The 23227-nt window shown below is 41.0% G+C and overlaps 1 protein-coding gene across 6 annotated transcripts in view; it reads right to left on the reverse strand.

The window, feature by feature from the left end:
• LOC100482156 (protein FAM228B) overlaps window positions 1–23227 on the reverse strand; it is a 44699-nt gene that overhangs the window by 19102 nt on the left and 2370 nt on the right. For 2 of the 6 annotated variants that reach the window (XM_034659827.1, XM_034659828.1), the window contains exons 3-9: window positions 21015–21083; window positions 18874–19065; window positions 18165–18245; window positions 14125–14212; window positions 13874–14030; window positions 7401–7508; window positions 5074–5249 (exon numbers count right to left, since the gene is read on the reverse strand). In XM_034659827.1, coding sequence (XP_034515718.1) covers window positions 5074–5249; window positions 7401–7508; window positions 13874–14030; window positions 14125–14212; window positions 18165–18245; window positions 18874–19065; window positions 21015–21083 — 871 coding nt within the window. Of the gene's footprint in view, window positions 1–1270; window positions 1692–4871; window positions 5250–7400; window positions 7509–13873; window positions 14031–14124; window positions 14213–18164; window positions 18246–18873; window positions 19066–21014; window positions 21084–23227 lie in introns of those variants that run through there. The other 4 variants (XR_004625067.1, XM_034659829.1, XM_011235323.3 and 1 more) reach the window with 4 other exon arrangements.

Below are 23227 nucleotides of genomic sequence, written 5' to 3' on the forward strand. Positions count from 1 at the left end.
GAGACTTCGTAAGGCAGAAAGCAGTTGAAACCTGGCTCTGCCACAGACATCCATGGCGCCCTGGAGCCTGTTTCCAAGGGTGATTATGCCTTCCCGTGTGGCCGCGGGGTCCACCGGGCCGGCCTGGGCGACCCCACAACCCTGTCACCTAGGAGGNTTGCCGGAGGGAAAAAAGGAGCGTCCTCTTAAAACCAAACTAAAGCACTGGGCTGAAAGCCGAGCCCCGCTTCCCTGGAAGCCCCTTACCCTGTCCCAGCAACCGACGGCAAGGGTGGGGGAGGTCAGGGAGGAGGAGGGCCCGCGCACGTGGGGCCTTCAACTGCCCAATCCAACACCAACCTGTTTTGTTTCTAATAAGTTGACATCTTGTAAATTAACACTACAGAGAATATACGGTTTACCTGTATGATCTAGGGCTGTGATTAGGAGAGGGATGATTTTTAGTGTTCCCTTTGCCTAAGGAAAACACAATCCTGCTCTCCTGTGTTCTAGGGCTTACTATGTCTTCCCCTGACTAGGGGTCAGACTCAACATGAGCCAGGTGACACGCAGAATCAGAATCAGCATCAGCAAATAGGTAATCATACTCAAAATGAATTCTTAAATTTTTAAGAATTTTTTTTCAATATTTTGTTTACTGGGGCGCCTGGGTGGCTCAGTCGTTAAGCGTCTGCCTTCGGCTCAGGGCATGATCCCAGAATCCTGGGATGGAGCCCCACATCAGGCTCCCTGCTCTGCTGGGAGCACTGGGAGCCTGCTTCTTCCTCTCCCACTCCCCCTGCTTGTGTTCCCTCTCTTGCTGGCTGTCTCTCTCTGTCAAATAAATAAATAAAATCTTTGAAGAAAAAAAAAAGATTTTATTTATTTATTTGTCAGAGAGAGAAAGTGAGAGAGCATAAGCAGGGGGAGCAGCAGAGAGGGAGACGGAGAAGCAAACTCCCTGCTGAGCAGGGAGCGGGAGGCCGGGCTCCATCCGAGGACCCTGGGATCATAACCTGAGCCCAGGGCAGACGCTTAACTGACTGAGCTGCCCAAGCACCCCGAATTCTTAAATTTTCTAAAGACTGTTAGAAAAACCTGGGGAGGGACACCTGGGTGGCTCAGTCAGTTAAGGGTCCACCTTCAGTTCAGGTCATGATCCCGGGGTCCTGGATGGAGCCCCACCTGGGGCTCCCTGCTTGGTAGGAGCCTGCTTCTCCCTCTCGCCCCTGCTCGTGCTCATAAATAAATAAATAAATAAATAAATAAATAAATAAAAGGAAGGAAGGAAGAACAGAAGAGAGGAGAGAGGAGAAAAAGAAAAAGAAAAACCAGGGGAGATTATGAAGCAGTGGATTTTAAGGGTACCTCACCAAAAGCGACACACCTAACTTGATTCGGGAAAGATCAAGTGAATTGAGATAGGCACTCAGTAAGGTAGCTATCGTTATTTTTATTGGATCTTTCAGGCAATATTTAACTTCTGCAGAAAATACATTTGCAGTAACTATCAATACATGATATTGTGATTTCTTAATTATCATAAAGACACTGAACTCAAAAATTAAGTGTTTATTGCAGGTGCCTGAGCATGCCTTCCTTGGTCCTCACACTGAATGAATCCTGCTGGCACATAACTTCCTCTGGAGCAGCCTTCTTTTGTGTTCCTCACCAATCAAGGATCAGGGTGTGTGCTCCTTGGTTGCTAAAACCTTTTGAAGGTGACAGAAAAGAAGAGTTACATGTGATATAGGAATGGGGAGCCTACAAGAGCACAAAGAGTTCCTCAGCCCAGCTGAGCTGACCCCCCTAAAGCCTTGTCCTGCCAGAGCTGAGTGACTCCTCTCTCAGGCAAAGGTCACCTAAACCTACCTCACCCTCTCATCACTCTCTCTGGATTCAAGACATGCAGAGATCTGGGAATAAGCCAACCCTATTATAGGGGGGGTAGATCACTGATATGTGATATGAGTTGAGGGACCCCCTTTGGTCCTGCTTTCAGACTGTCAGGACGTCTGGAGTACTAATTTACACTAGGATTATTGTGATTTAGAAAATACCACCTTCTTTTCTTCCCTTTTTTCAAACCTCTGATTCTTGGTCCTCCACCTTCACTATCAGCTGACAGATGACCTTCTCACTTGAGTAAGGAAATGAACAGAAATAAGAAATGTTCCTTCACAAAATTCACCAAGCTACATCCAGGTACTCTGCCTCCATTTGGGTCCTGCATCCCACCTCTTTACAGGTAAAGGGGGTAGGGAGAGTAGGGGAATGGATGAGGGGGACTATTTTAACTAGAGAAGTCAGAGAAGGCTTCTCTGAGAAGATATTTGTGCAGAGGTCTGGCTGAACTGAGGGAGTAAGACATGGAGAAATCTGGAGAAAGAGTGTTCCTGGTAGAAGGAATGACAGAAGCAAAAGCCTGAGATGGGAGTAAAGCTGGTATGTTCAGGGGGGAAAAAAAAAAAAAAAAAAGCCTGGTGAGGCTGGAGCACAGCAAATATGGAGAGAAGGCAGGAGATGAGGTTGGAGGAGAGGCAGATGCCTAACAGTCCAGGGACTTAGACACCATGGTAAGGAATTAGAATAAATTTCAAAGTGTGAAGGGAAGCCATTCAAAGGTTTTGAGGAGGGAAGAAATCGGACCTAACATTGTTTAAAGAATATAGCTTCTAGGGCGCCTGGGTGGCTCAGTCGTTAAGCGTCTGCCTTCGGCTCAGGGCGTGATCCCAGAGTCCCGCTGGGAGCCTGCTTCTTCCTCTCCCACTTCCCCTGCCTGTGTTCCCTCTCTTGCTGGCTGTCTCTCTGTCAAATAAATAAATAAAATCTTTTAAAAAAAGAATATAGCTTCTGCATGGAGAATGGATTATATAGGGGCAACCACAGAAGCAGGAAGACCAGTTAGGATCACAATGGCCTGAATTGGGTGAGAGCAGTGAGGAACCAAAAAGTTAATAAGCTGACAGAGCTGGCACCTGCTAAACATGGAAGTGAGGAAAAGCAAGAAATCAAAAATTACTCCTAGATTTTTCTCCTAAAGGGTCCTGGTTGGATTATAATCCTGTTCCCCTGAAAGAGGGGAAATCTGGAAGCAAAGCAGGTTTTGGCAGTAAGCAGGACACAAATACAAAAGTAAAGAATAATCCTTTTGGGGGCTGGTTAAATTCAAGATACAACCATTATAACATATATTTGTAAGGTCTGAGTATAACCACTTTACCTGTTTTATTTTCCTCATTGCACTTATTAGTAGCTCACATATGACATAATTGTTTATTGTCTGTCTCCCCCCACCCCCACCAAAATGTAAGCTCCTCAAGATCAGAGATTTACCTCTTTAGTTTGCCACTATGCCCCTCAAATACTGCCTGGCTCAGGGTAGGTGCTTGTTAAAATTCTGAGGAAGAGGGGCGCCTGGGTGGCTCCGTCAGTTAAGTGTCTGCCTTCAGCTCAGGTCATGATTCCAGGGTCCTGGGATCAAGCCCTGCATGTGGGGTCCCTGCTCAGCAAAGGGAGTCTGCTTCTCCCTTTCCCCCTCCCCCTGCTCATGCCCTCTAACTCTCTCAAATAAATAAACTCTTTAAAACAAAAATTTTTAAAGATTTTATTTGAGAGAGAGAGTAAGAGAGCACTCATGAGTGGTGGGGAGGGCAGAGAAAGAGGCAGAAGCAGGCTCCCTGCTCAGCAGGGAGCCCGATGCAGGACTCGATCCCAGGACCCTGAGATCATGACTTGAGCAGAAGGCAGACGCTTAACAGATAAGCCACCCAGGTGCCTCCTTAAAACAGTTTTTTTTTTTTAAAGATTTTATTTATTTATTTGACAGAGATAGAGACAGCCAGCGAGAGAGGGAACACAAGCAGGGGGAGTGGGAGAGGAAGAAGCAGGCTCACAGCGGAGGAGCCTGATATGGGGGTCGATCCTATAATGCCGGGATCATGCCCTGAGCCGAAGGCAGACGCTCAACCGCTGTGCCACCCAGGCGCCCCTTAAAACAGTTTTTTGAGGAAGAAAGCAAGCAAGCACATGGAAGGATACTAAAAATTACAGTAAAAGGAGTTAAACTACAAAATAAAGTTTTAATAAAACTTCCATGAATGGATAAAAAAAAGCTTATCCTTTGGGGGTAGGAGGAGGGAAATGGAGAGACAGAAAAGAAGATGGAAAGACTGTATATTTGGACTAATGCACCATTCCCATATTTATTTCTAACCAAAAGATGGGGAGGGTGTGCTGTGACTTCTCCTCCAAATCCACTTTTTTTTTTTAAGATTTTATTTATTTATTTGACAGAGATAGAGACAGCCAGCTAGAGAGGGAACACAAGCAGGGGGAGTGGGAGAGGAAGAAGCAGGCTCATAGCTGCAGAGCCTGATGTGGGGCTCGATCCCATAATGCCGGGATCACGCCCTGAGCCGAAGGCAGACACTTAACGACTGAGCCACCCAGGTGCCCCTCTAAATCCATTTCTAAAAGAGGCTCTACCCCAGGGCCTTGGGACACACAAGGGTGTAGAGAAGAGAACTGAAGGGGGAAAATGGCACGTAGACCTGGAAGCAGTAGACTACGGAAGACCAGTCACATGGCCACCAAGTTCAACTAGTTATCCTAGGATGAGAATCTGTGCTCTGTGAACACCTATATTTCTACACATTTTACATTTTCAAATTTGGGGGCTTTTACTTTACTTCTTAAATTTTACTACATTGAGTTTAGTACATGGTCCTTTTGAAAATTTTCTGCCTGTCTTGGTTGAATTAAGGGGAACAAAATTTGGGGCCTGGCTTGGGTGTCTAAGTAGTAAATGGTGGAGATGATAGAGATGGCAGAGAGACAGAAGAAGGGTTAGCATTCTAAGACAGAGGTAGGAAATCTGATAGCCCACCCACCAGAGGGCATGTCCATTGTGTAACTCCCAGGGCAACTCTCTCCATTCCCTCTGAATAAAGGAAGCTTCTTCTCAGTTTCTTCTACTTCCTCCCTCGCCTTGTTTGGGGTAAAGGGGTGCAGTCCACTGCCTCCTCTCTTCCTGAAAGCCTGTCGTACAGAGAAGCTTCCAGCTGCTCAGATTTTGGTATCAGCAATTGCTACCTTGTATATGGCAAAATAGGACTCTCTCAGCTCTCACCGCATCCTGGTCCCCATCCCTTTCTATCTCCTGCTGAGGGTCAAGGAAGTGACCTTCAGAGTTGGCCTCTTTGAGACTTGAATTCTTTCTCTCATGAAAACATAGAGGTTCTTTTTCCAGAAAGGATGATCCTTTGTTTCTGTACGAAGGAAACAGAAAGGAGTCTCTTAAATACCAACTCAACTGTAGCATTTACATTTTTTTTTACTTTGAAGTTGGTGAGTTTTATACGAATCTATACATTTTTAGAAAAAAGAAACCCAAATAAATAGCATTACCTAGCTTTAATAGTAGTTTCGCTTGCAGCTGCTTTGCTGCTTAATCAAACAGCTGAGTGAGGCTCTTTCAGAGTAAATGACTGCCTCACAGAGTCGTCCATTGTGTCTTCCCAAGGAAGGTCTAACTGCCAAAGACAAATATACTTTCTCCACCCTGATGCCATAACTGGGATGTTTCCCTAACTCATAGACAGGAATCTAATCTTCCACCTCTTTTCCAGGGGGGAGCTCATATACTTAAGCCTCTAGCCTAAAATATAGGCCGTCTGGTACTCTAATATGAAATATTCTCCTTCATATCTGGGTCCCACTCTGCTAGAGGAGGTATTAGAGGACAAAACCCCTCCTTTTATTATATCCTATATAGAAATTAAATAGGATTTAAATGTTTATTATCCTAAAACCTGACCCAAAAGATCCATGAGACTGTGGCAGTTAGGGACTGTAGAGAAACTTACTCTTTTGAAACCTAGGATGCAAGAGTGGTTCTGATTCATTGCATCTTTTAAGGCCTTTGCTACCAAGTGAGTACAGCTTAGTTCCAATACTTCTATTATCCCTCAATTTCTACTCCCATTCAAAAAGCAGCCAATTGTTAAACCACACCTCTAGGACACTGAGAAGTCCACGATGGCCAGCGCCATCTCTAATAGTTATCTGTTTCTACAATTAGTCATTACTTATTCTTTCTGCTGCCCATGGCAGCATCAAGCATCTCTAAAAGCCCTCTGCCTCTGCCACACTGCATTTATTCATCAAATTCTGAGCCTATTCAGAAAAACAAAAAGGTACTGCAGCTTACTTTGGGGCTTTTTAGGAACAGAGAATTGTACATCATACAAGCTCATTTTTCTTCTGCTTTGCTAGGTTCTTTTTTTTAATATTTTTTACTATTATCAACAGCTTTACTGAGGTGTAATTTACACATCATAAAATTCACACCCATTTTAAGTGTAGGAATCAGTGATTTTTAGTATAGAGTTGTCCAACCATCACCATGATCTAATTTTAGAACATTACCGTCAGTCTAAAAACCTCATGCTCATTTACAATCACTGTCCATTCCTAACCTAGGCCTAGCCCAACAATCTACTTCCTGTCTCTACAGATCTGCCTCTTTGGACATTTCCTATAAATGGAGTCATACAATATGCGGTCTTTTCTGTCCTCTTTCACGGAGTAGAATAGTTTTGAAGTTCATCCATTTCATAACACGTATCAGTACTTCTCTTCATTTTAATCCCCAAATAATACTCCATGTATAGATATGGCACATTGTTTTTTTTTTTTTATCCATTCACCAGCTGATGAATATCTGGGTTGTTTCCACTTTTTGGCTATTGTGAATAATACTGCCATGATCGCTCATGTCTAAGTCTTTATGTGGACATATGTCTCCATTTCTCCTGGGTAGGAGTTGAATTGCTGGGTCACATGGTCGCTTAATGTTTTACATTTTGAGAAACTGCCAAACTATTTTCCAAAGTTGCTGTGCACCATTTTACATTCCCTGCAGCAACATCTGAGGAAACTCGTTAGTTTTAATCAGATAAACGTGTTATGAAACTATTAGAGAAATCTCTTTAATTCCATAACTAGGCAACTGAGATGATACCCTCTGTCACACCCACAATAGTGCATACTACCACTCTCCCCGTAACATCTCTTCACTCTGGGTGTACCTACTATCCACCAAAACTAGTCCAAAATTCCATTTGTACTGCTCCAATTCCAATTAAAAATCTCCTAACCTTTCAGTTGTTAACAGTTTATTTTCTGTCTGTGCTTGTTATTTCTGAATGTGTTAACAATTTGTTCTTTAAAAATTTGACAAAGTTGAAGCAAGTTGCCACCTCACCCAGACACAGAGGAGAGAGACTCCTGATGTCATGCCATCAGAGTGTGGTGTATGCCTCAGCCTTGTTCCAGCAATTTAAAAGGGTGGCAGGGGGTGGAAACACAGTCAAGTATCTTTAACGAAAAAAAGCAAAGCTATGGAATAACAGACTTACTTGTAAATAACTGATTTTTCTTCCTGCTGAGATTCCACAGGATGAGGAGTTCTGGTCAAAGGTTTCAAATCGAAACTACAATCATTAAAATTCGTTTTCACTTTTAACCTTTAACAAAATAACACGTGTGAGGATGTTTTGAAAACAAAACTATCTTACATTTATACAGAAATTATTGTTATACATTGACTGCTATGTATATTGTCCAAAAGACCATTGTTTCAAACTAGTGTACATTCTTGAGTGTTTAAGAGTTACTGAAACCGGGACACCTGGGTGGTTCAGTCGGTTAAGCAACTGACTCTTGGTTTCAGCATAAGTCATGATCTCAGGGTCCTGAGATCCAGCCCTGCATCTGGCTCCCTGCTCAGTGAGGAGTCTGCTTCCCCTCTCTTTCTCCTTCTGCCCCTTCCCCTGCTCCTGCACTCTCTAAAATAAATAAATCTTAAAAAAAAAAAAAAAAAAGATTTTCTCTCCCTCTCTGTTTGCCCCTCCCCCCTCTAAAAAATAAAAATAAAAAGATATAAGAAAGTCTAATATATGTCTAATTTGAGCCCAGAAGCAGAACGGAAAAAATGAAGAAAAAGCAGTCAAGAGATCATTGCTGTGAATTTTCACTACTGATGAAAAACAAACATAAGAGATCCAGGAAGCACAATATATATTAGTTAAATAAAAAGAAATCTGTACCTAGACATCTCTAGCAAGAGTGCAGCAAACTAAAGACAGGGGCACCTGGGTGGCTCAGTTGGTTAAGCATCTGCCTTAGGCTCAGGTCATGATCCTAGGGTCCTGGGACCAAACCCACATCAGGCTCCCTGCTCAGCGGAGAGCCTGTTTCTCCCTCTACCTTTGTCCCTTCCCCTGCTCGTGCTCTCTATCTCGCTCACTCACTCTCTCTCTCCAATAAATAAAATCTTTAAAAAAATAAATTTTAAAAAAGAACCCTAAAGACAAAGAAAAGATGTTATAAACAGCCATAGAGAAAGGATGAAAATCAGAATGACAGCAGACATCTCATAAACAGTAGAAACCAGAAACAAGAAGTACATCTTTAAAGCATTAAGAGAAAATAAATATCAACATAGAATTTTGTATTCAGCAAATTATTTTTCTTTAAAGATTTTATTTATTTATTTGACAGAGACAGACAGACAGCGAGAGAGGGAACACAAGCATGGGGAGTGGGAGAGGAAGAAGCAGGCTCCCAGCAGAGCAGGGAGCCCAATGCAGGGCTCAATCCCAGGACCCTGGGATCATGACCTGAGCTGAAGGCAGACACTTAACGACTGGAACCCCAGCAAATTATCTTTAAAGAATAAGAATAAGGATATTTCAGATACACCAGAATTGAACATTAAAGGCTGAACTTCAGAAGAACAAAGTCTCCAGAACTATGGTATAAAATGGAAGCCAGATGGCAACCGCATGAATTCCCTCCTTTAGGTAGCTGTCTCCAATCTCTATGTTCCTACATACATGTCTGCTAACTTCAGAGAGGAAGTTTTCTCCTGGATTCACTCAAACTAGAGATCATTTAAATTAATAAAATTACACGGGGCGCCTGGGTGGCACAGCGGTTGGGCGTCTGCCTTCGGCTCGGGGCGTGATCGGCGTTATGGGATCGAGCCCCACATTGGGCTCCTCCGCTGGGAGCCTGCTTCTTCCTCTCCCACTCCCCCTTCCTTTGTTCCCTCTCTCGCTGGCTGTCTCTCTGTCAAATAAATAAATAAAATCTTTAAAAAATTAATTAATTAATTAATTAATAAAATTACATAAACTGAACACTGAGTAATTTCAATCCCAAGAAAATGATGCTTCTCATTTTTAAAAATTTTTTGGAGAAGGGGGAGGGGCAGAGGGAGAGAGAGAATCTTAAGCAGGCTCCACGACCAGCATAGAGCCTGACACAGGACTTGATCTCATGACACTGAGATCATCACCTGAGCCAAAATCAGGAGTCGGACATTTAATCGACTGAGCCTCCCAGGAGCCCTTTCATTTTTTTATTTCTATCCAGGATCCCACCTTTTATTTTGTTAGGCTGGGTTAAGTGTCCCTCCTCTGTGCTTCTGTAATAACTTGTACATATCAGAATTATCACATCTGCCATTTGTAACGGAATTATCTAGTCAAATAGCTATCTTCTCTATTGTATTGTGAATACTTTAAAGGCAATTATAACTTAATACATAAGTCTCTGATTGAATTAATTTGAAATATGGGTTGAATTGTGTCCCCCCAGAAAAAATATGTTCAAGTCCTAAACTCTGATACCTGTCACTGTGACCTTATTTGGAAATAAGGTCTTTGCAAATGTAATCAAGTTAAAATGAGGTCATAATGGATTAGGGTGGGCTCTAATCCAGTAACAGATGTTACAAGACAGAAATTGGAGGGGCGCCTGGGTGGCTCAGTCAGTTGGGCACCTGACTCTTGATTTCAGCTCAGGTCATGATCTCAGGGTTGTGGGATCAGGCCCTGCATGGAGCTCCAAACTCAGTGCAGAGTTGGCTTGTCCCTCCCCCTCTGCTCCTCCCCTCACCCCATTTGCACTCAAATAAATAAATAAATAAATAAATAAATAAATAAATAAATAAATAAATAAAATCTTTAATTAAAAAAAAAGGAGGGAAACTGGATACAGAAACAAGGGGAAGAAGACTATATGACAATGGAGGCAGACATTAGAGTGATAAGATGCATACCAACTAAAAAGATTTCCAGCAGCCACCAGCAGGTAGGAAAGAGGCAAGGAAGGGCCTTCATAGAAGGAATGGCACTGCTAACCTCTTGATTTTACACTTCCAGCCCCCGGAACTGGGAAAATACCCAGTTTGTGGTACTTTATTACAACTGCCGTAGGAAACTAATACATAAGATAATATTTCTCAAAACTGAGTTCCCCTCAGGGCGCCTGGGTGGCTCAGTCGTTAAGTGGCTGCCTTCAGCTCAGGTCACCATCTCAGGGTCCTTGGATTAAGCCCCATGTGAGGCTCCTTGCTCAGCAGGGAGCCTGCTTCTCCCTCTCCCTCTGTCTGCTGCTTCCCCTACTTGTGCTCTCTGTCAGATAAATAAATAAAATCTTAAAAAAAAAAAAAAAACTGAATTCCTCTTCCTTTTCCCTGGCCGTCCAGATCTGGCCACCAAAATCTAAAATTCCTTTATCACATCAATCTCTTCATTTCATTCCTTTTGCCACCATCCTGAGGCCTTTATCAACACAACATGGATCCTTATAAAAACTTCAATGATCTCCAGCTTCCAGTCCTATCTTACCTCTAATCTATCATATACAGCATATGCCAGATTAAAGTTTCCAGCATTTCATGCTCTCCTCAACTATCCTTGATGACTCCCCATTCCTTACATGATAAAATCCCAAGTTTTAAGCTGGTATTGAAGGCCTTTACAAAATCGTTCCAAACTAGTTCCACAGACTTAACCAATGAGTAGTCATCCACTCATTCATTTCACACACAAGTAGACAGTTGCAAACTGTATGATAAGTGGAAAAGTACGTGTGTGTCAAATGATGGGACCAAAGAGGGACTAGACCATACTGACCAGTATAAGGAGGTGGATTGGAAATATTTTACTTGAAGATTATTTTTTTAGGTTTATTTATTTAAGCAATCTCTACACCCAACATGGGGCTCAAACTCACAACCCTGAAATCAAGAGCCACATGCTCTACCAGTTGAGCCAGCCAGATGCCCCAACTGGAAATATTTCATAGAGGAAGTGTTAAAGCAGAATTTAACAGAGTCTTGGAAAAAGTGTTTTCCTCAAAAAAGACTGGGCATAGAGCAAAAGACCAGAGAAAGGCCCCATCAGTGGCAAAGATGCACAGGAAGAGATCGAGAGCTTCAGGTAAACAAGTGCAATGCCCTACCCATTTCCCTGGATCCTTCCATACTACAAAGCAAAAGCCTGAAGCTGCTGGGAAGAGGGAAGTAAATTCTTCCCCACCCCCAGGGACAACAAGCAAAGATATACTGCTTTTGGGAGAGAAGTAAGGCAAAACCTGTCTGCCTGTGGAGAAGTAAGAGGGGTACACTCAGGACCAAGGCAGGGATCCAGTGCTACTAGGATAAGGATAGAAGTAAAAATCCTCTGTCCCATAGGGAGAGACAAGAAACCACTTTAGGTCCTGATTCCTATACCTATACCAAGCAGAAATCTGCTACTATTGGAAGAGGGGCAGGAAACTCACCCAAGAACATCCACACAAGAGCTTGGCTGCCACAAGAAGGGAAAGGACTCTATGAACATGCTATTCCTGAGACCCACGCACATAGAGCATGCCTAAAACTGTGGAGGGATAAGGAAAACAGAAAAAATTCCTCTGCTCCCACTATGAGCCTAGCAATAACAAGCAATAGCAGTATACTTCTGGGAATGAAGCAAGAACACACACCCCCCCACACACCTCTGTGATGCAGGCTTACAGAAATAGCCAAAAACTGGAAGGGGAGAAGGAATGCTTGAGAAAACCCTTCTGGCATACCAACCCCCACCCTGAGCACAAGGTAACAGCAGCCCAACACTAAAGGCATTTGAAGCCTGCAGTGCACTAAAAGTAACAACAGCAATAATAATACCTAAACCCAGCTCAACTTCTGACTAGATAAACCCAATTCTCCACACTAATGTTTGACAGAAGAAAAGGCATATCTATTTCTTCTACACATGCTCAGTCCACGCTGTTCTACCTCTACTGCCTGATATTCAATCAAAAATGACAAGACATGCAAAAAAAGGGCGGGGGGGGGCAAGACAAAATAACCTCAAATATCTAGCATTTAATAAAAAATTATAAGACATGGGGGAGTGGGCAAGACAAAACATAACCCATTGTCAAGAGTGAAAGCAATCAATACAACCACATTCAGAAATGACCCTAGCATGGGAACTATCAAAGAATTTAAAATAACTACGACAAATATGTTAAAGAATCTAGTGGAAAAATTAACATGTATAAATGGGAGAATTTCAGGAGAAATGAAAACTATGTGGGGAAAAAAATCAAATGGAAATGCTAGAAATAAAAATCACACCAGAGACAAAGAATTCCTCTGATGGGCTGATCAAGAGATGGGACACAGTAGTGCCTGGGTGACTCAGTCGGTTAAGCATCTGCCTTCACCTCAGGTCATGATCCCAGGGTCCTGGGATTGAGCCCCACATTGGGCTCCCTGCTCAGTGGAAAACTGCTTCTCCCTCTTCTCCCTGTTCATACTCTCTGTTGCTATCTCTGCCTCTCTCTCTCAAAATAAATAAATAAAAAGAGAGACAGAGAGAGAGAGGACACAGCTGAGGAAAGGCTCAGTGAACCTAAAGATAGGTTAGTAGAAATTGTCCAACTGAAATATGAATTAAAAAAATTTTTTTTTCAACACAAAAGAACAAACTCTCTAAGAGCCACAGAGCAATGAGACAATATCAAATGGTCTAACATACATATAATTGGAGTCTCAGGTAGCACCTGCGTGACTCAGTCAAGCATCTGCCTTCGGCTAAGGTCATGATTCCTGGGTCCTGAGATCGAGTCCCACATTGGGCTCCTTACTCAGCGGGAAGCTGCTTCTCCTTCTTCCTCTGCTCCACCTCTGTGCAAGTGCGCACGCTCTATCGTTTGGTCTCTCTCAAATAAATAAAAATCCTTAAAAAATAATAATAGCAGTGCCTGGGTGGCTCAGTTGCTTAAGCATCTGCCTTCAGCTCAGGTCATGATCCCAGGATCCTGGGATTGAGCCCCACATTGGGCTTCCTACTCAGCAGGGAACCTGCTTCTCTCTCTCCCTCTGCCTGCTGCTCCCCCTACTTGTGCTGTCAAATAAATAAATAAAATCTTTAAAAATAATAATTGGAATCTCAGAAAGAAAAGAAAAACAAGAAAGGGGCATAAGAAATATTTGAAATGATAATGGCCTTATATTTTCCAAAAAAATAATGAAAGATATCAAACCACAGATACAAGAATCTCAAAGAACCCTAAGCAGGATAAACAGAACGTGGTGGGGGGAGCATCTAGACACAGACATAATCTAGCTATTGAAAAGCAAACAGAGGGGCGCCTGGGTGGCACAGCGGTTAAACGTCTGCCTTCGGCTCAGGGCGTGATCCCGGCGTTATGGGATCGAGCCCCCACGTCAGGCTCCTCTGCTGTGAGCCTGCTTCTTCCTCTCCCACTCCCCCTGCTTGTGTTCCCTCTCTCGCTGGCTATCTCTATCTCTGTCAAATAAATAAATAAACTCTTTAAAAAAAAAAAAAGTTTTGAAAAGCAAACAGAAAAATCTTGAAAGTGCCCAAGAAAAAAGAAACACCAAAAACAGGAACAAAGGATTACAGATTTCTCATTGAAAAATAAAATTTTTTAAAAAATCAGAATGATGACAAAACGTATACCACTTCTCATGAAGTTTCCAAATTCCAAAAGGTTCCGTAATTTCTATTATATTAACCATTACCTGCTCCTTTTACAAAATTCACTTTCTATGTAGGTTGTAGGCAGCTTAAGCCACTCATTTGGAGTCATAAAGTGCCTTGAATTAGAAATTCTTGGGAATCTGGAATGCAGTTTGGCCTCTTCAATCTCTTTAAATTCTTTCATTGTATATATTTTGCCTGCAGGAAGATTAGTAACCTAAATTAGCACCCTTAAATGCAACTCCCATTGCTCTTGGGTTTTGAAATCATATAACAATTAGGCACTAAGTACCAGTCTCACACTGAAGAAGAGTTCTTTTTTCATCATCTTTATCATATTGTGCCTTTTTCAAAGGGTCACGAAATGGTGGAATGGTAACCTACAAGAAAAGCATGTCTTTGAGGACAGGATCGCAGGTCTTTTTCAGTCTATCCTAAGCATCTATGTAGGCCAGAAGAATCAAGAATGTAGTATCTACAAACTACTTTAGTGTAACCATTATGTATTTCTAACACTTTACAAAGAAATGAGGGTACTCCAATACATCTCTTAGCAAGGCCCTCCAGTCATGGCTAGCTTTTGATTTAATAGCTTTTTCAGATCACTGTGGATATTCTTCTTAGACACTCTACACAAACTCAGTAAGTGGTAGTTTCTTAAAGGTTATGATGTGCAATCTGAAACTATATCAATAAATTATTCAAACTCAAGTACATTAAAATCCATTGGCTATCCTGAACTTTGAATGGATCTTTTATCTATGTCATGGGTTGATTATTTGGAAAAAATTGTATTGCTGAGTTACATGAGATCTTCCAAATGTTAATATATTTCATTATGCTATAATCACATTCGTTAAAATCATTACCTCTCATCAGAAAAGTCTAAGAGCACTGGGAAGTTGTCACACTCATGACGGTGAGTATTTTCCCAAAATTCAAATTTTTTGCTTGAAAGCTCACATTTTACTGTTAGCAACAAATATTGTCAGTTGTTTTTCTTTTTTTTTTTTTTTTTTTATTTATTTATTCAACAGAGATAGAGATAGCCAGAGAGAGAGGGAACACAAGCAGGGGTAGTGGGAGAGGAAGAAGCAGGCTCATAGCTGAAGAGCCTGATGTGGGGCTCGATCCCAGAACGCCGGGATCACGCCCTGAGCCGAAGGCAGACGCTTAACCGCTGTGCCACCCAGGCGCCCCTGTCAGTTGTTTTTCATGAAGTGACAGATGTACTTCATTCATTTCCAGAAAATGTCTGCCAAATATCCAACACTTAATAACCACAGTTTGTAACATATTCTTTCAAGTAAAAATGGTGTACCATTAAAAAAAAATTAACCAGGATAGCTCACAATTCATGCACTCATGCTGCATTTCAGTAGCAGCAGAAATGCTCTTTGCATACCTCCCATTTCATCACACAGAATATTCAAAAGATGTGTACTCAGGAGCAAGATTTAATAAAATTAATAATTTTTAATGTTTGATCAAGGACATGCTTCAGTGAAACTGAACTCTACTGTGAGTGCATGGCAATAAGGAATATAATGACAACCAATATGATTTGGTGACACTGACTTAAGCAGTTCTAAGGTACCAGCAGCTTTACCCACCATTGCTTTTGCACCATCAGAGCAAATGTCAACAATATGAAAAAGGCAACCAATATGTGGCACTATTATGAAAATACTTGGCCTAATGGACCCCTAAAAGGGTTCCAGGTTTCTCAGAGGTCTATATTCCTCACTTTCAGAACTGCTGCTATAACTTCAAAGTGCTCAGCTTAAGAGGCAGCCACCTATCAGCTTCATTTAGAAGGACAGCATGGTAAAAGAACTGCAATTTTGACACAAAAAGATCTCGTTTCAGGGCCACCTGGGTGACTCAGTTGGTTAAGCCTCTGACTCATTATTTCAGCTCAGGTCATGATCACAGGGTCATGAGATCCATCCCTGAGTTGGGCTCCACATTCTGTGGGGTCTGCTTGAGATTTTCTCTCTCCCTTTCCCTCTGCCCCTCCTCCCCTTGGGGTAAGCATGCTCTCTCTCTCTCAAATAAATGAAGTAAATCTTAAAAAAAAAAAAAAGATTTGGTTTCAAATCCCAGTTCTGCCCCTTACTAGTTATGTTACTAGCTAGTTTACATAAGGCTCTATCTGTCAACATCTCAGTTTAACTTTCACCTATTAAAATAGGGACAATATGGGGCGCCTGGGTGGCTCAGTCATTAAGCGCCTGCCTTCAGCTCAGGGCGTGATCCCAGTGTTCTGGGATCGAGCCCCACATCAGGCTCCTCCACTGGGAGCCTGCTTCTTCCTCTCCCACTCCCCCTGCTTGTATTCCCTCTCTCACTGGCTGTCTCTCTCCGTCAAATAAATAAATAAAATCTTTAAAAAAATAAATTAATTAAATAAAATAGGGACAATAACACATGCATACAACCCAATTTGGCAAAACAAAAAACAAAAAATCTGCTTTGTCTGCAAATGCCAGCAGCTTAAAATGTCTATGACTCAAGCTAGGTCTATGACTCAAGGATTTTAATTTTAATAATATCCACTATTAGCAAAAGTGTGGGAAAATGGACTCTCTGGTGGGGGTACAAATTTATATAACCATCCTGGAGGGCAATTTGGCAATATAAATCACTCAGCAATTCTACTTCTAGCAACTTATTTAAGGAAAATCTTACAAAATAGTTACAGAGAAGTTCATCATAATGTCATTTATAACAGCATCAGGTCAAAAAAATCTAGATGTGGGGCGCCTGGGTGGCACAGCGGTTAAGCGTCTGCCTTCGGCTCAGGGCGTGATCCCAGCGTTACGGGATCGAGCCCCACATCAGGCTACTCTGCTATGAGCCTGCTTCTTTCTCTCCCNTCACAGTAGGGAATAGGTTAAAAAAGTGATGGTATAGCAAGATACCATATATAGTTAGAAACACATCTATGCTCTGCTATTTACGCCTGTGTGACTCTGGAAAAGTAACTTAACCAACTTATGTCTCACTTGCCTCATCTGCAAATTACATCATGTGGTAGCAGTGAAGAGGAAAATAAATAAAAGTCCTAACATTTGGTTAACCCTCAGTGCAAGTTTTTTTTTTTTTTTGAGATTATTTGAGAGAAATAGAGAAAGAGGGAGAAAGGGAGAGAGTGGGGAGAGGGACAGAGGGAGAGGGAGAGAGAGGATCTCAAGCAGACTCCCCACTGAGTGCGTAGCCCAAATCGGGGCTCAATCTTAGGACCCTGAGATCATGACCTGAGCAGAAATCAAGAGTCAGAGGCCTAACCAACTGAGCCACCCAGGCACCCCAGCTGTTATTAAAAGAATACTATGCAGTGTTTAAAATTATGTATTTACATTTATTGACAAAGAAAGAAGCAAATCATAGAACTATTGAGGAAAAAATGCAAATTATAAAACATAATGTGCATTAAACCTATTTGTTTTGTTTTAAGATTTTACTTATGTATTTGAGAGAGAGACAGAGAGAGCATGAGCAGGGGGAAGGAGGCAGTGGGAGAGGGAGAAGCAGACTCCTCACTGAGCAGGGAGCCCCACACAGGGCTCCATCCCAGGACCCTGAGATCATGACCTGAGCCCAAGGCAGATGCTTTACCAACTGAGCCACCTAGATGCCCCTGTGAGTGGTTTTTTAATTCTTTATTTAAAAATAGATTTTGGGGGGGCACCTGGGTGGTTTAGTCGGTTAAGCATCTAACTCTTGACTTCAGCTCAGGTCATGATATCCAGGTCGGGAGATTGAGCCCTGGGTTGGGCTCCATGCTGGGCGTGGAACCTGATTAAGATTCTCTCTCTCGGGGCGCCTGGGTGGCACAGCGGTTGGGCGTCTGCCTTCGGCTCAGGGCGTGATCCTGGCGTTATAGGATCGAGCCCCACATCAGGCTCCTCCGCTATGAGCCTGCTTCTTCCTCTCCTACTCCCCCTGCTTGTGTTCCCTCTCTCGCTGGCTGTCTCTATCTCTGTCAAATAAATAAATAAAATCTTTAAAAAAAAAAAAAAAAAAGATTCTCTCTCTCTCTGAAAAAAGTTTTTTCATGTATCATGAAAATGTATTACATTTGTAACAAATTTTTAAAAGTCTATGAAATTCTTAAATATCACCTATTACCCAATTATTATACAGTTTTTTCAAATTTTATAGAGGCTTAATTTACTTTGGACTTTGGCTTTTTTATTCCTTTCTAAGATACGGAGATGGGAAACTATTGTTACTGCGTTCTTAGGGAATCACTAAAGAACTACTTATATGTTAGGGCTACTCAGAATAACCAACCACATAATACCAAAAATAAGAAATCTACCCTACCTTCAGAAAATTCGGGTCCTCTTTGCTCATATAAAAAGGATCATACTCTTTTGGATCATAATGTTCTATAAATGCATTTCCCTATAGGAAGGAAATAAAACTACAGATAACAAGAGGTACACAATTAATTTTGAGCATAACAGGACTCAAGAGTCACATAGTTCATTCTTCTGCTTCAAAACAGCATCAGTGACAAATGCAAAGGGGGAGAGAAGACAAAATTTGAAATTAAACTTGATGTAGCAAAGTAATAACTATTACAGTGACTGAAGGAATCTACTTAAAATTTACAAGAATAATGAATATTGGAAAACTAACAGATTTGGGAATTTGTTTTTAAATGCTTACTAGTCAAATATCTCAGATCTCTTAGAAATGCCAAAACAATATTTTACAGCTTTGTAAATAACTGAGTTCTAGAAAACTATATATAGATATCCTGTACCTAGAGTCCAAATTTAATTGATATATAAAATTAATAATTACATTTAAAAAGTAAAGAAAACTGATTGTAATGTACACATTTAAATCCAGACCTAACCCTCTTCCCTCCATCCTTTCCACACGCCCTGGATTTAAGAACAGTACATGCTATAACAGAGTAGAGACTATACATATACAGAGTTAGAAGGGCAGGCTGTTTGGATGATTATAAAGATAATCATAGTTTTAAACCAACTGAAGAAAGTATCAAATGACCTCTTGGTACCTTTTTATTTACATGCTTTAAAAAACCATCTAATTCTTCTTGTCTCCTTTTTTTAATCTTCTTATATGAACAAACTTTTTCTATAATTTTCTTCTGGAGAGGATGTGCCACATGGTCAGCCCATCTTTTATGTAACATCTCTTTTCTTCTTGCCTTTAAGAAGTCATGATGTTGTAAATACTTATCTAGTTCCTAATAAACAATGATGGAAAAGGCAATTACCTTAAAGCTCATTTACAGTCCTAAGAATAACCCAGAAAGTCATTCATTAATTCAATCATTTATTTGGCTTCTACCAGGTGACACACACTATACTGGAATTAGTGAATAATATGTAGATAAATCAGACAACGTGCCTGCTCTCCCTGGAGAGACAGACTACAAAACAAAATACAAAACAAGAGAGGGACAATGTAGCAAAATACACACACACACACACACACACACACACACACACACACACACAACTAGAAACAGACACTCAGATACTTGCACATCAATGTTCATAGAACCATTATTCACAATAACCAAAAAGTGAAAACCCAACTGTCCATCGACAGATGAATGTATAAATAAAATGTAGTATATACACAAAATGGAATATTAGACAACCATAAAATGGAATGAAGTTCTGACACATGCTTCAAAATGGATGAATCTTGAAGACAATATGCTAAGTGAAATAAGCCAGACACAAAAGAACAAATATTGTAGGATCCCACTTAAACGAAATTATCTAGAATAAGCAAATTCAGAGATAGAAAATAAATTAGAGGTTACTAGAGGGAACTCTGGGGTCCTTTAAGTAATGGGAAGTCATTACTTAATGTGCATAAAGTTTTGGCTGGGGTGATGAAAGTTTTAGAAATAGATAATGGTGATGATTTCACAACGTCCATCTTTTGGAAATAGTGATGAAGGTTGTACAACATGTGAATGTAAGTAATGTCACTGAACTGTACTTTAAAAATGGTTAAAAATAGCGAAGTTATGATATATATATTTTACCACAATGGGAAAAAATGGCTAAATTTTTCTTTTTAGTTCCTACAGTGGGAGACACTTGGGATGGGCCTTAAAGGATGAAGAATTATCTAGGAAGAGAAGGAATGAGAGAATGTGGAAGAAGTATATTCTATGGAGGGAAAAAAAAAAAAAAAGACAAGAGTGAAGAGGCAGGAGCATAATACAACCTGGATGAAATGGCAAACAGCCGGTAAAGAAAATGACTGATGTAGGCTATGAACTAAAACTTCTTATCCAAAACGTATCCACCTTTCATCTAGCAAATGAAATGTGATTACTACAATCAACAACATGAAACTCAAAATGAAAAAATAAATAAATAAATAACCAAGAACCCTGAGAGCTTCTCTGGGCTCTATCCCTCCCTAGCTTCAGGTCATAGCACTCTTCAACCATTCTTAATGAATAGCTCCTTTCCTTTGTAAACAACTCTAAAGAAAATTTTTCTTTACAGGTTACCCACTCCAGTGTTTACTCTACATGGACATTCATTTTGTTTTATAATTAAGCCTATCCTGTTACAGTTAAGGCCTTCCTCTTACCTATGAATACCTGTGTAGTAATTGGTCAGTGTGGTCCAGTAACAGCTCTTAAAACTCTCAAGAATACACACTGACGCCACAGAAGCCCCACTAGATGAAAGAACGGATTGGGGGAAAGCTCTTACATAAAGGTATCTGTGAAAGAATCCCCACAAAGTCTAAAAAGAGAATAAGTCAATTAAAACAATCTCAGAGATCTCTTAAGGTTAATCCTAGGGGCTAATGAGCGTTTTCAATTCTATTTTCTATATTTTCTAAAATTTGTATAATGATGATGCACTACATCTAAAATGAACAAATAAAATTTAGTTTGTAATTGCAACACAGTCTGTAGTCAATTCTTTTTTTTTTTAAGATTTTATTTATTTATTTGATAGAGATAGAGACAGCCAGCGAGAGAGGGAACACAAGCAGGGGGAGTGGGAGAGGAAGAAGCAGGCTCATAGCGGAGGAGCCTGATGTGGCTCGATCCCATAACGCCGGGATCACGCCCTGAGCCGAAGGCAGACGCTTAACCGCTGTGCCACCCAGGTGCCCCAGTGCCACCCAGGCGCCCCTGTAGTCAATTCTTACCTTAATTACATAAATTTCTCTATATAATATTGATTGAATAGCTGCATCAATATCTTCTTTAGCTAATGCCTAAAATGACAAAATGAAATTTTGAAAATCAAATCTTAAAAAAAAAAAATCAAATTATTGGGGCACCTAGGTGGTGCAGTCAGTTAAGCATCCAACTCAGTTTTGGATCAGGTCACAATCTCAGGGTCCTGAGATCAAGCCCCGTGTCAGGCTCTGTCCTCCGTGCAGAGCCAACTTCAGTTTCTCTCTCCATCTCCCTCTGCCCCTCCCCGCCCCCATTCTCTCTAAAACCAAAAACCAAAAAATTTTAAAAATCAGATTATTAATACTGTCTGGACTTGCTTTTATGTGACAGACATATCCCTGGAAAGTTCTCTGTAAATACAATTTTTCTACTTCAAATCATATCATCAACTACTTTTTTTTGGTAAGATTTTTTATTTACTTATGTGTGTGAGAGAGAGACAGTGGGGAGAGAGAAAGCACAAGAGCGAGGAGGGTCAGAGGGAGAAGTAGACTCCCTACCGAGCCAGGAACCCTCATCAAGTACTTCTTAAAGGGTATTTGAATTTTTCCGCTATTTACTATAGCTCATTCAAGGGCAAAAAATAACTCAGATCACAGACATTTTGAGTCTCAGCATGGTCAAACGACTTTCCCAGAGTCGCATGGTAAATAGAACCCATCTTTTTTTTTCACATTTTATAAAATGCTTTTACCTTTATGAGTTAAATAAAAGAGAATCAGGCCTCTATTTGAATTCATTCAGTCATTAGTGAATTCTACTTTAATTCATTTAGTCATTATAGCTTCAAATAATAAATTTATATACAAGTCACATTTTCAAACCTTTTTAAAGATTTATTTATTTGCGAGAGCACATATAAGCATGGTGGGGAGGGGAGGAATCCCATGCGGACTCCCTGCTGGGCGCGAAGTCCAAAGCAGGACTCTATCTCACAACCCTGTGATCACAACCTCAGCTGAAATCAAGAGTCAGACACTTAACCAACGGAGCCACCCAGGTACCCCACATTTTCAGATTTTAAAGCACATAATCTTCAGGAAATAGTTCATAACATTAATTTTTTCCACTTGTATAACAAATCTTGCATAAATACCCACCAGAAAATACAAGAGCTTGTAAACCTGTCACTAAATTGTACACTTAAAAATAGTCAAAAATAGCAAACTTTGATGCTATGTATATTTTACCACAATGGAAATATGATTAAATTTTTTTAACTTCCCTAAGTGAGGGACATTTGGGATGGGCTTTGAAATCTTCTCAGAATTACACAAAAACAAAATATTCTCAAATTAATAGTCATTGGAAGTAGTTGGCTTCAGTTCCACTACTCTTGTTTTCAGAACAGATGAGTAAAATCTCAAAATCCAAGAACTAACCTTCCCAAGGATGGTTAATACCCAAGGAAATATAGAGTCGTGAGAGTTAAGCAACAACCAGAAGCCTAGAAAATCCCGCACTGAGTCAGAATTTAAACTCAAATATAGGGGCACCTGGGTGGCTCAGTTGGTTGAGCAACTGCCTCCAGCTCAGGTCACGATCCTGGGGTCTTAGGATAGAGTCCCATATAGGGCTCCTCCTGTTCTGCGGGGAGCCTGCTTCTCCCTCTCCCTCTGCCTGCCATTCCCCCTGCTTGTGCTCTGTCAAATAAATGGATAAAATCTTAAAAAAAAAAAAAAAAAGATTAAAAAAATTAAAAATAAAACAAACTCAAATATACCTAACTCCAGATTCATTTTCTTTGTTCTTTCTGCCTCACAGAGTTGCTATTCCTGGCAAATCTGTTGTTCTCAAAACCAAGATGGGTACTGAATTAACATTCTAGACAAAAATATAAAAAACAACAATCTGAAGACACAGGAGACTGACCAAAAGCAGAAAAAAACAAGAATGTAGTCAACCCTTGGAAAAAGATAATAACATTGGTGTGAGTTTTCAGTTTTTACGGACTTCTGTCTAAGCGCAGGCCTCCATCAGAGCTAAAGGTAAAGGCTCAAACTCAGAAACATGAAGTTTTACAGAATTCAAGAATTAGAAGACAGGGGCACCTGGCTGGTCAGTCAGAAGAGCATGCAACTCTGAGGGGCGCCTGGGTGGCACAGCGGTTAAGCGGCTGCCTTCGGCTCAGGGCGTGATCCCGGCGTTATGGGATCGAGGCCCCGCGTCAGGCTCCTCC

This window comes from Ailuropoda melanoleuca, chromosome 4 (genome assembly GCF_002007445.2).
Source record: "Ailuropoda melanoleuca isolate Jingjing chromosome 4, ASM200744v2, whole genome shotgun sequence".
Classification (NCBI taxonomy): Eukaryota; Metazoa; Chordata; class Mammalia; order Carnivora; family Ursidae; genus Ailuropoda; species Ailuropoda melanoleuca.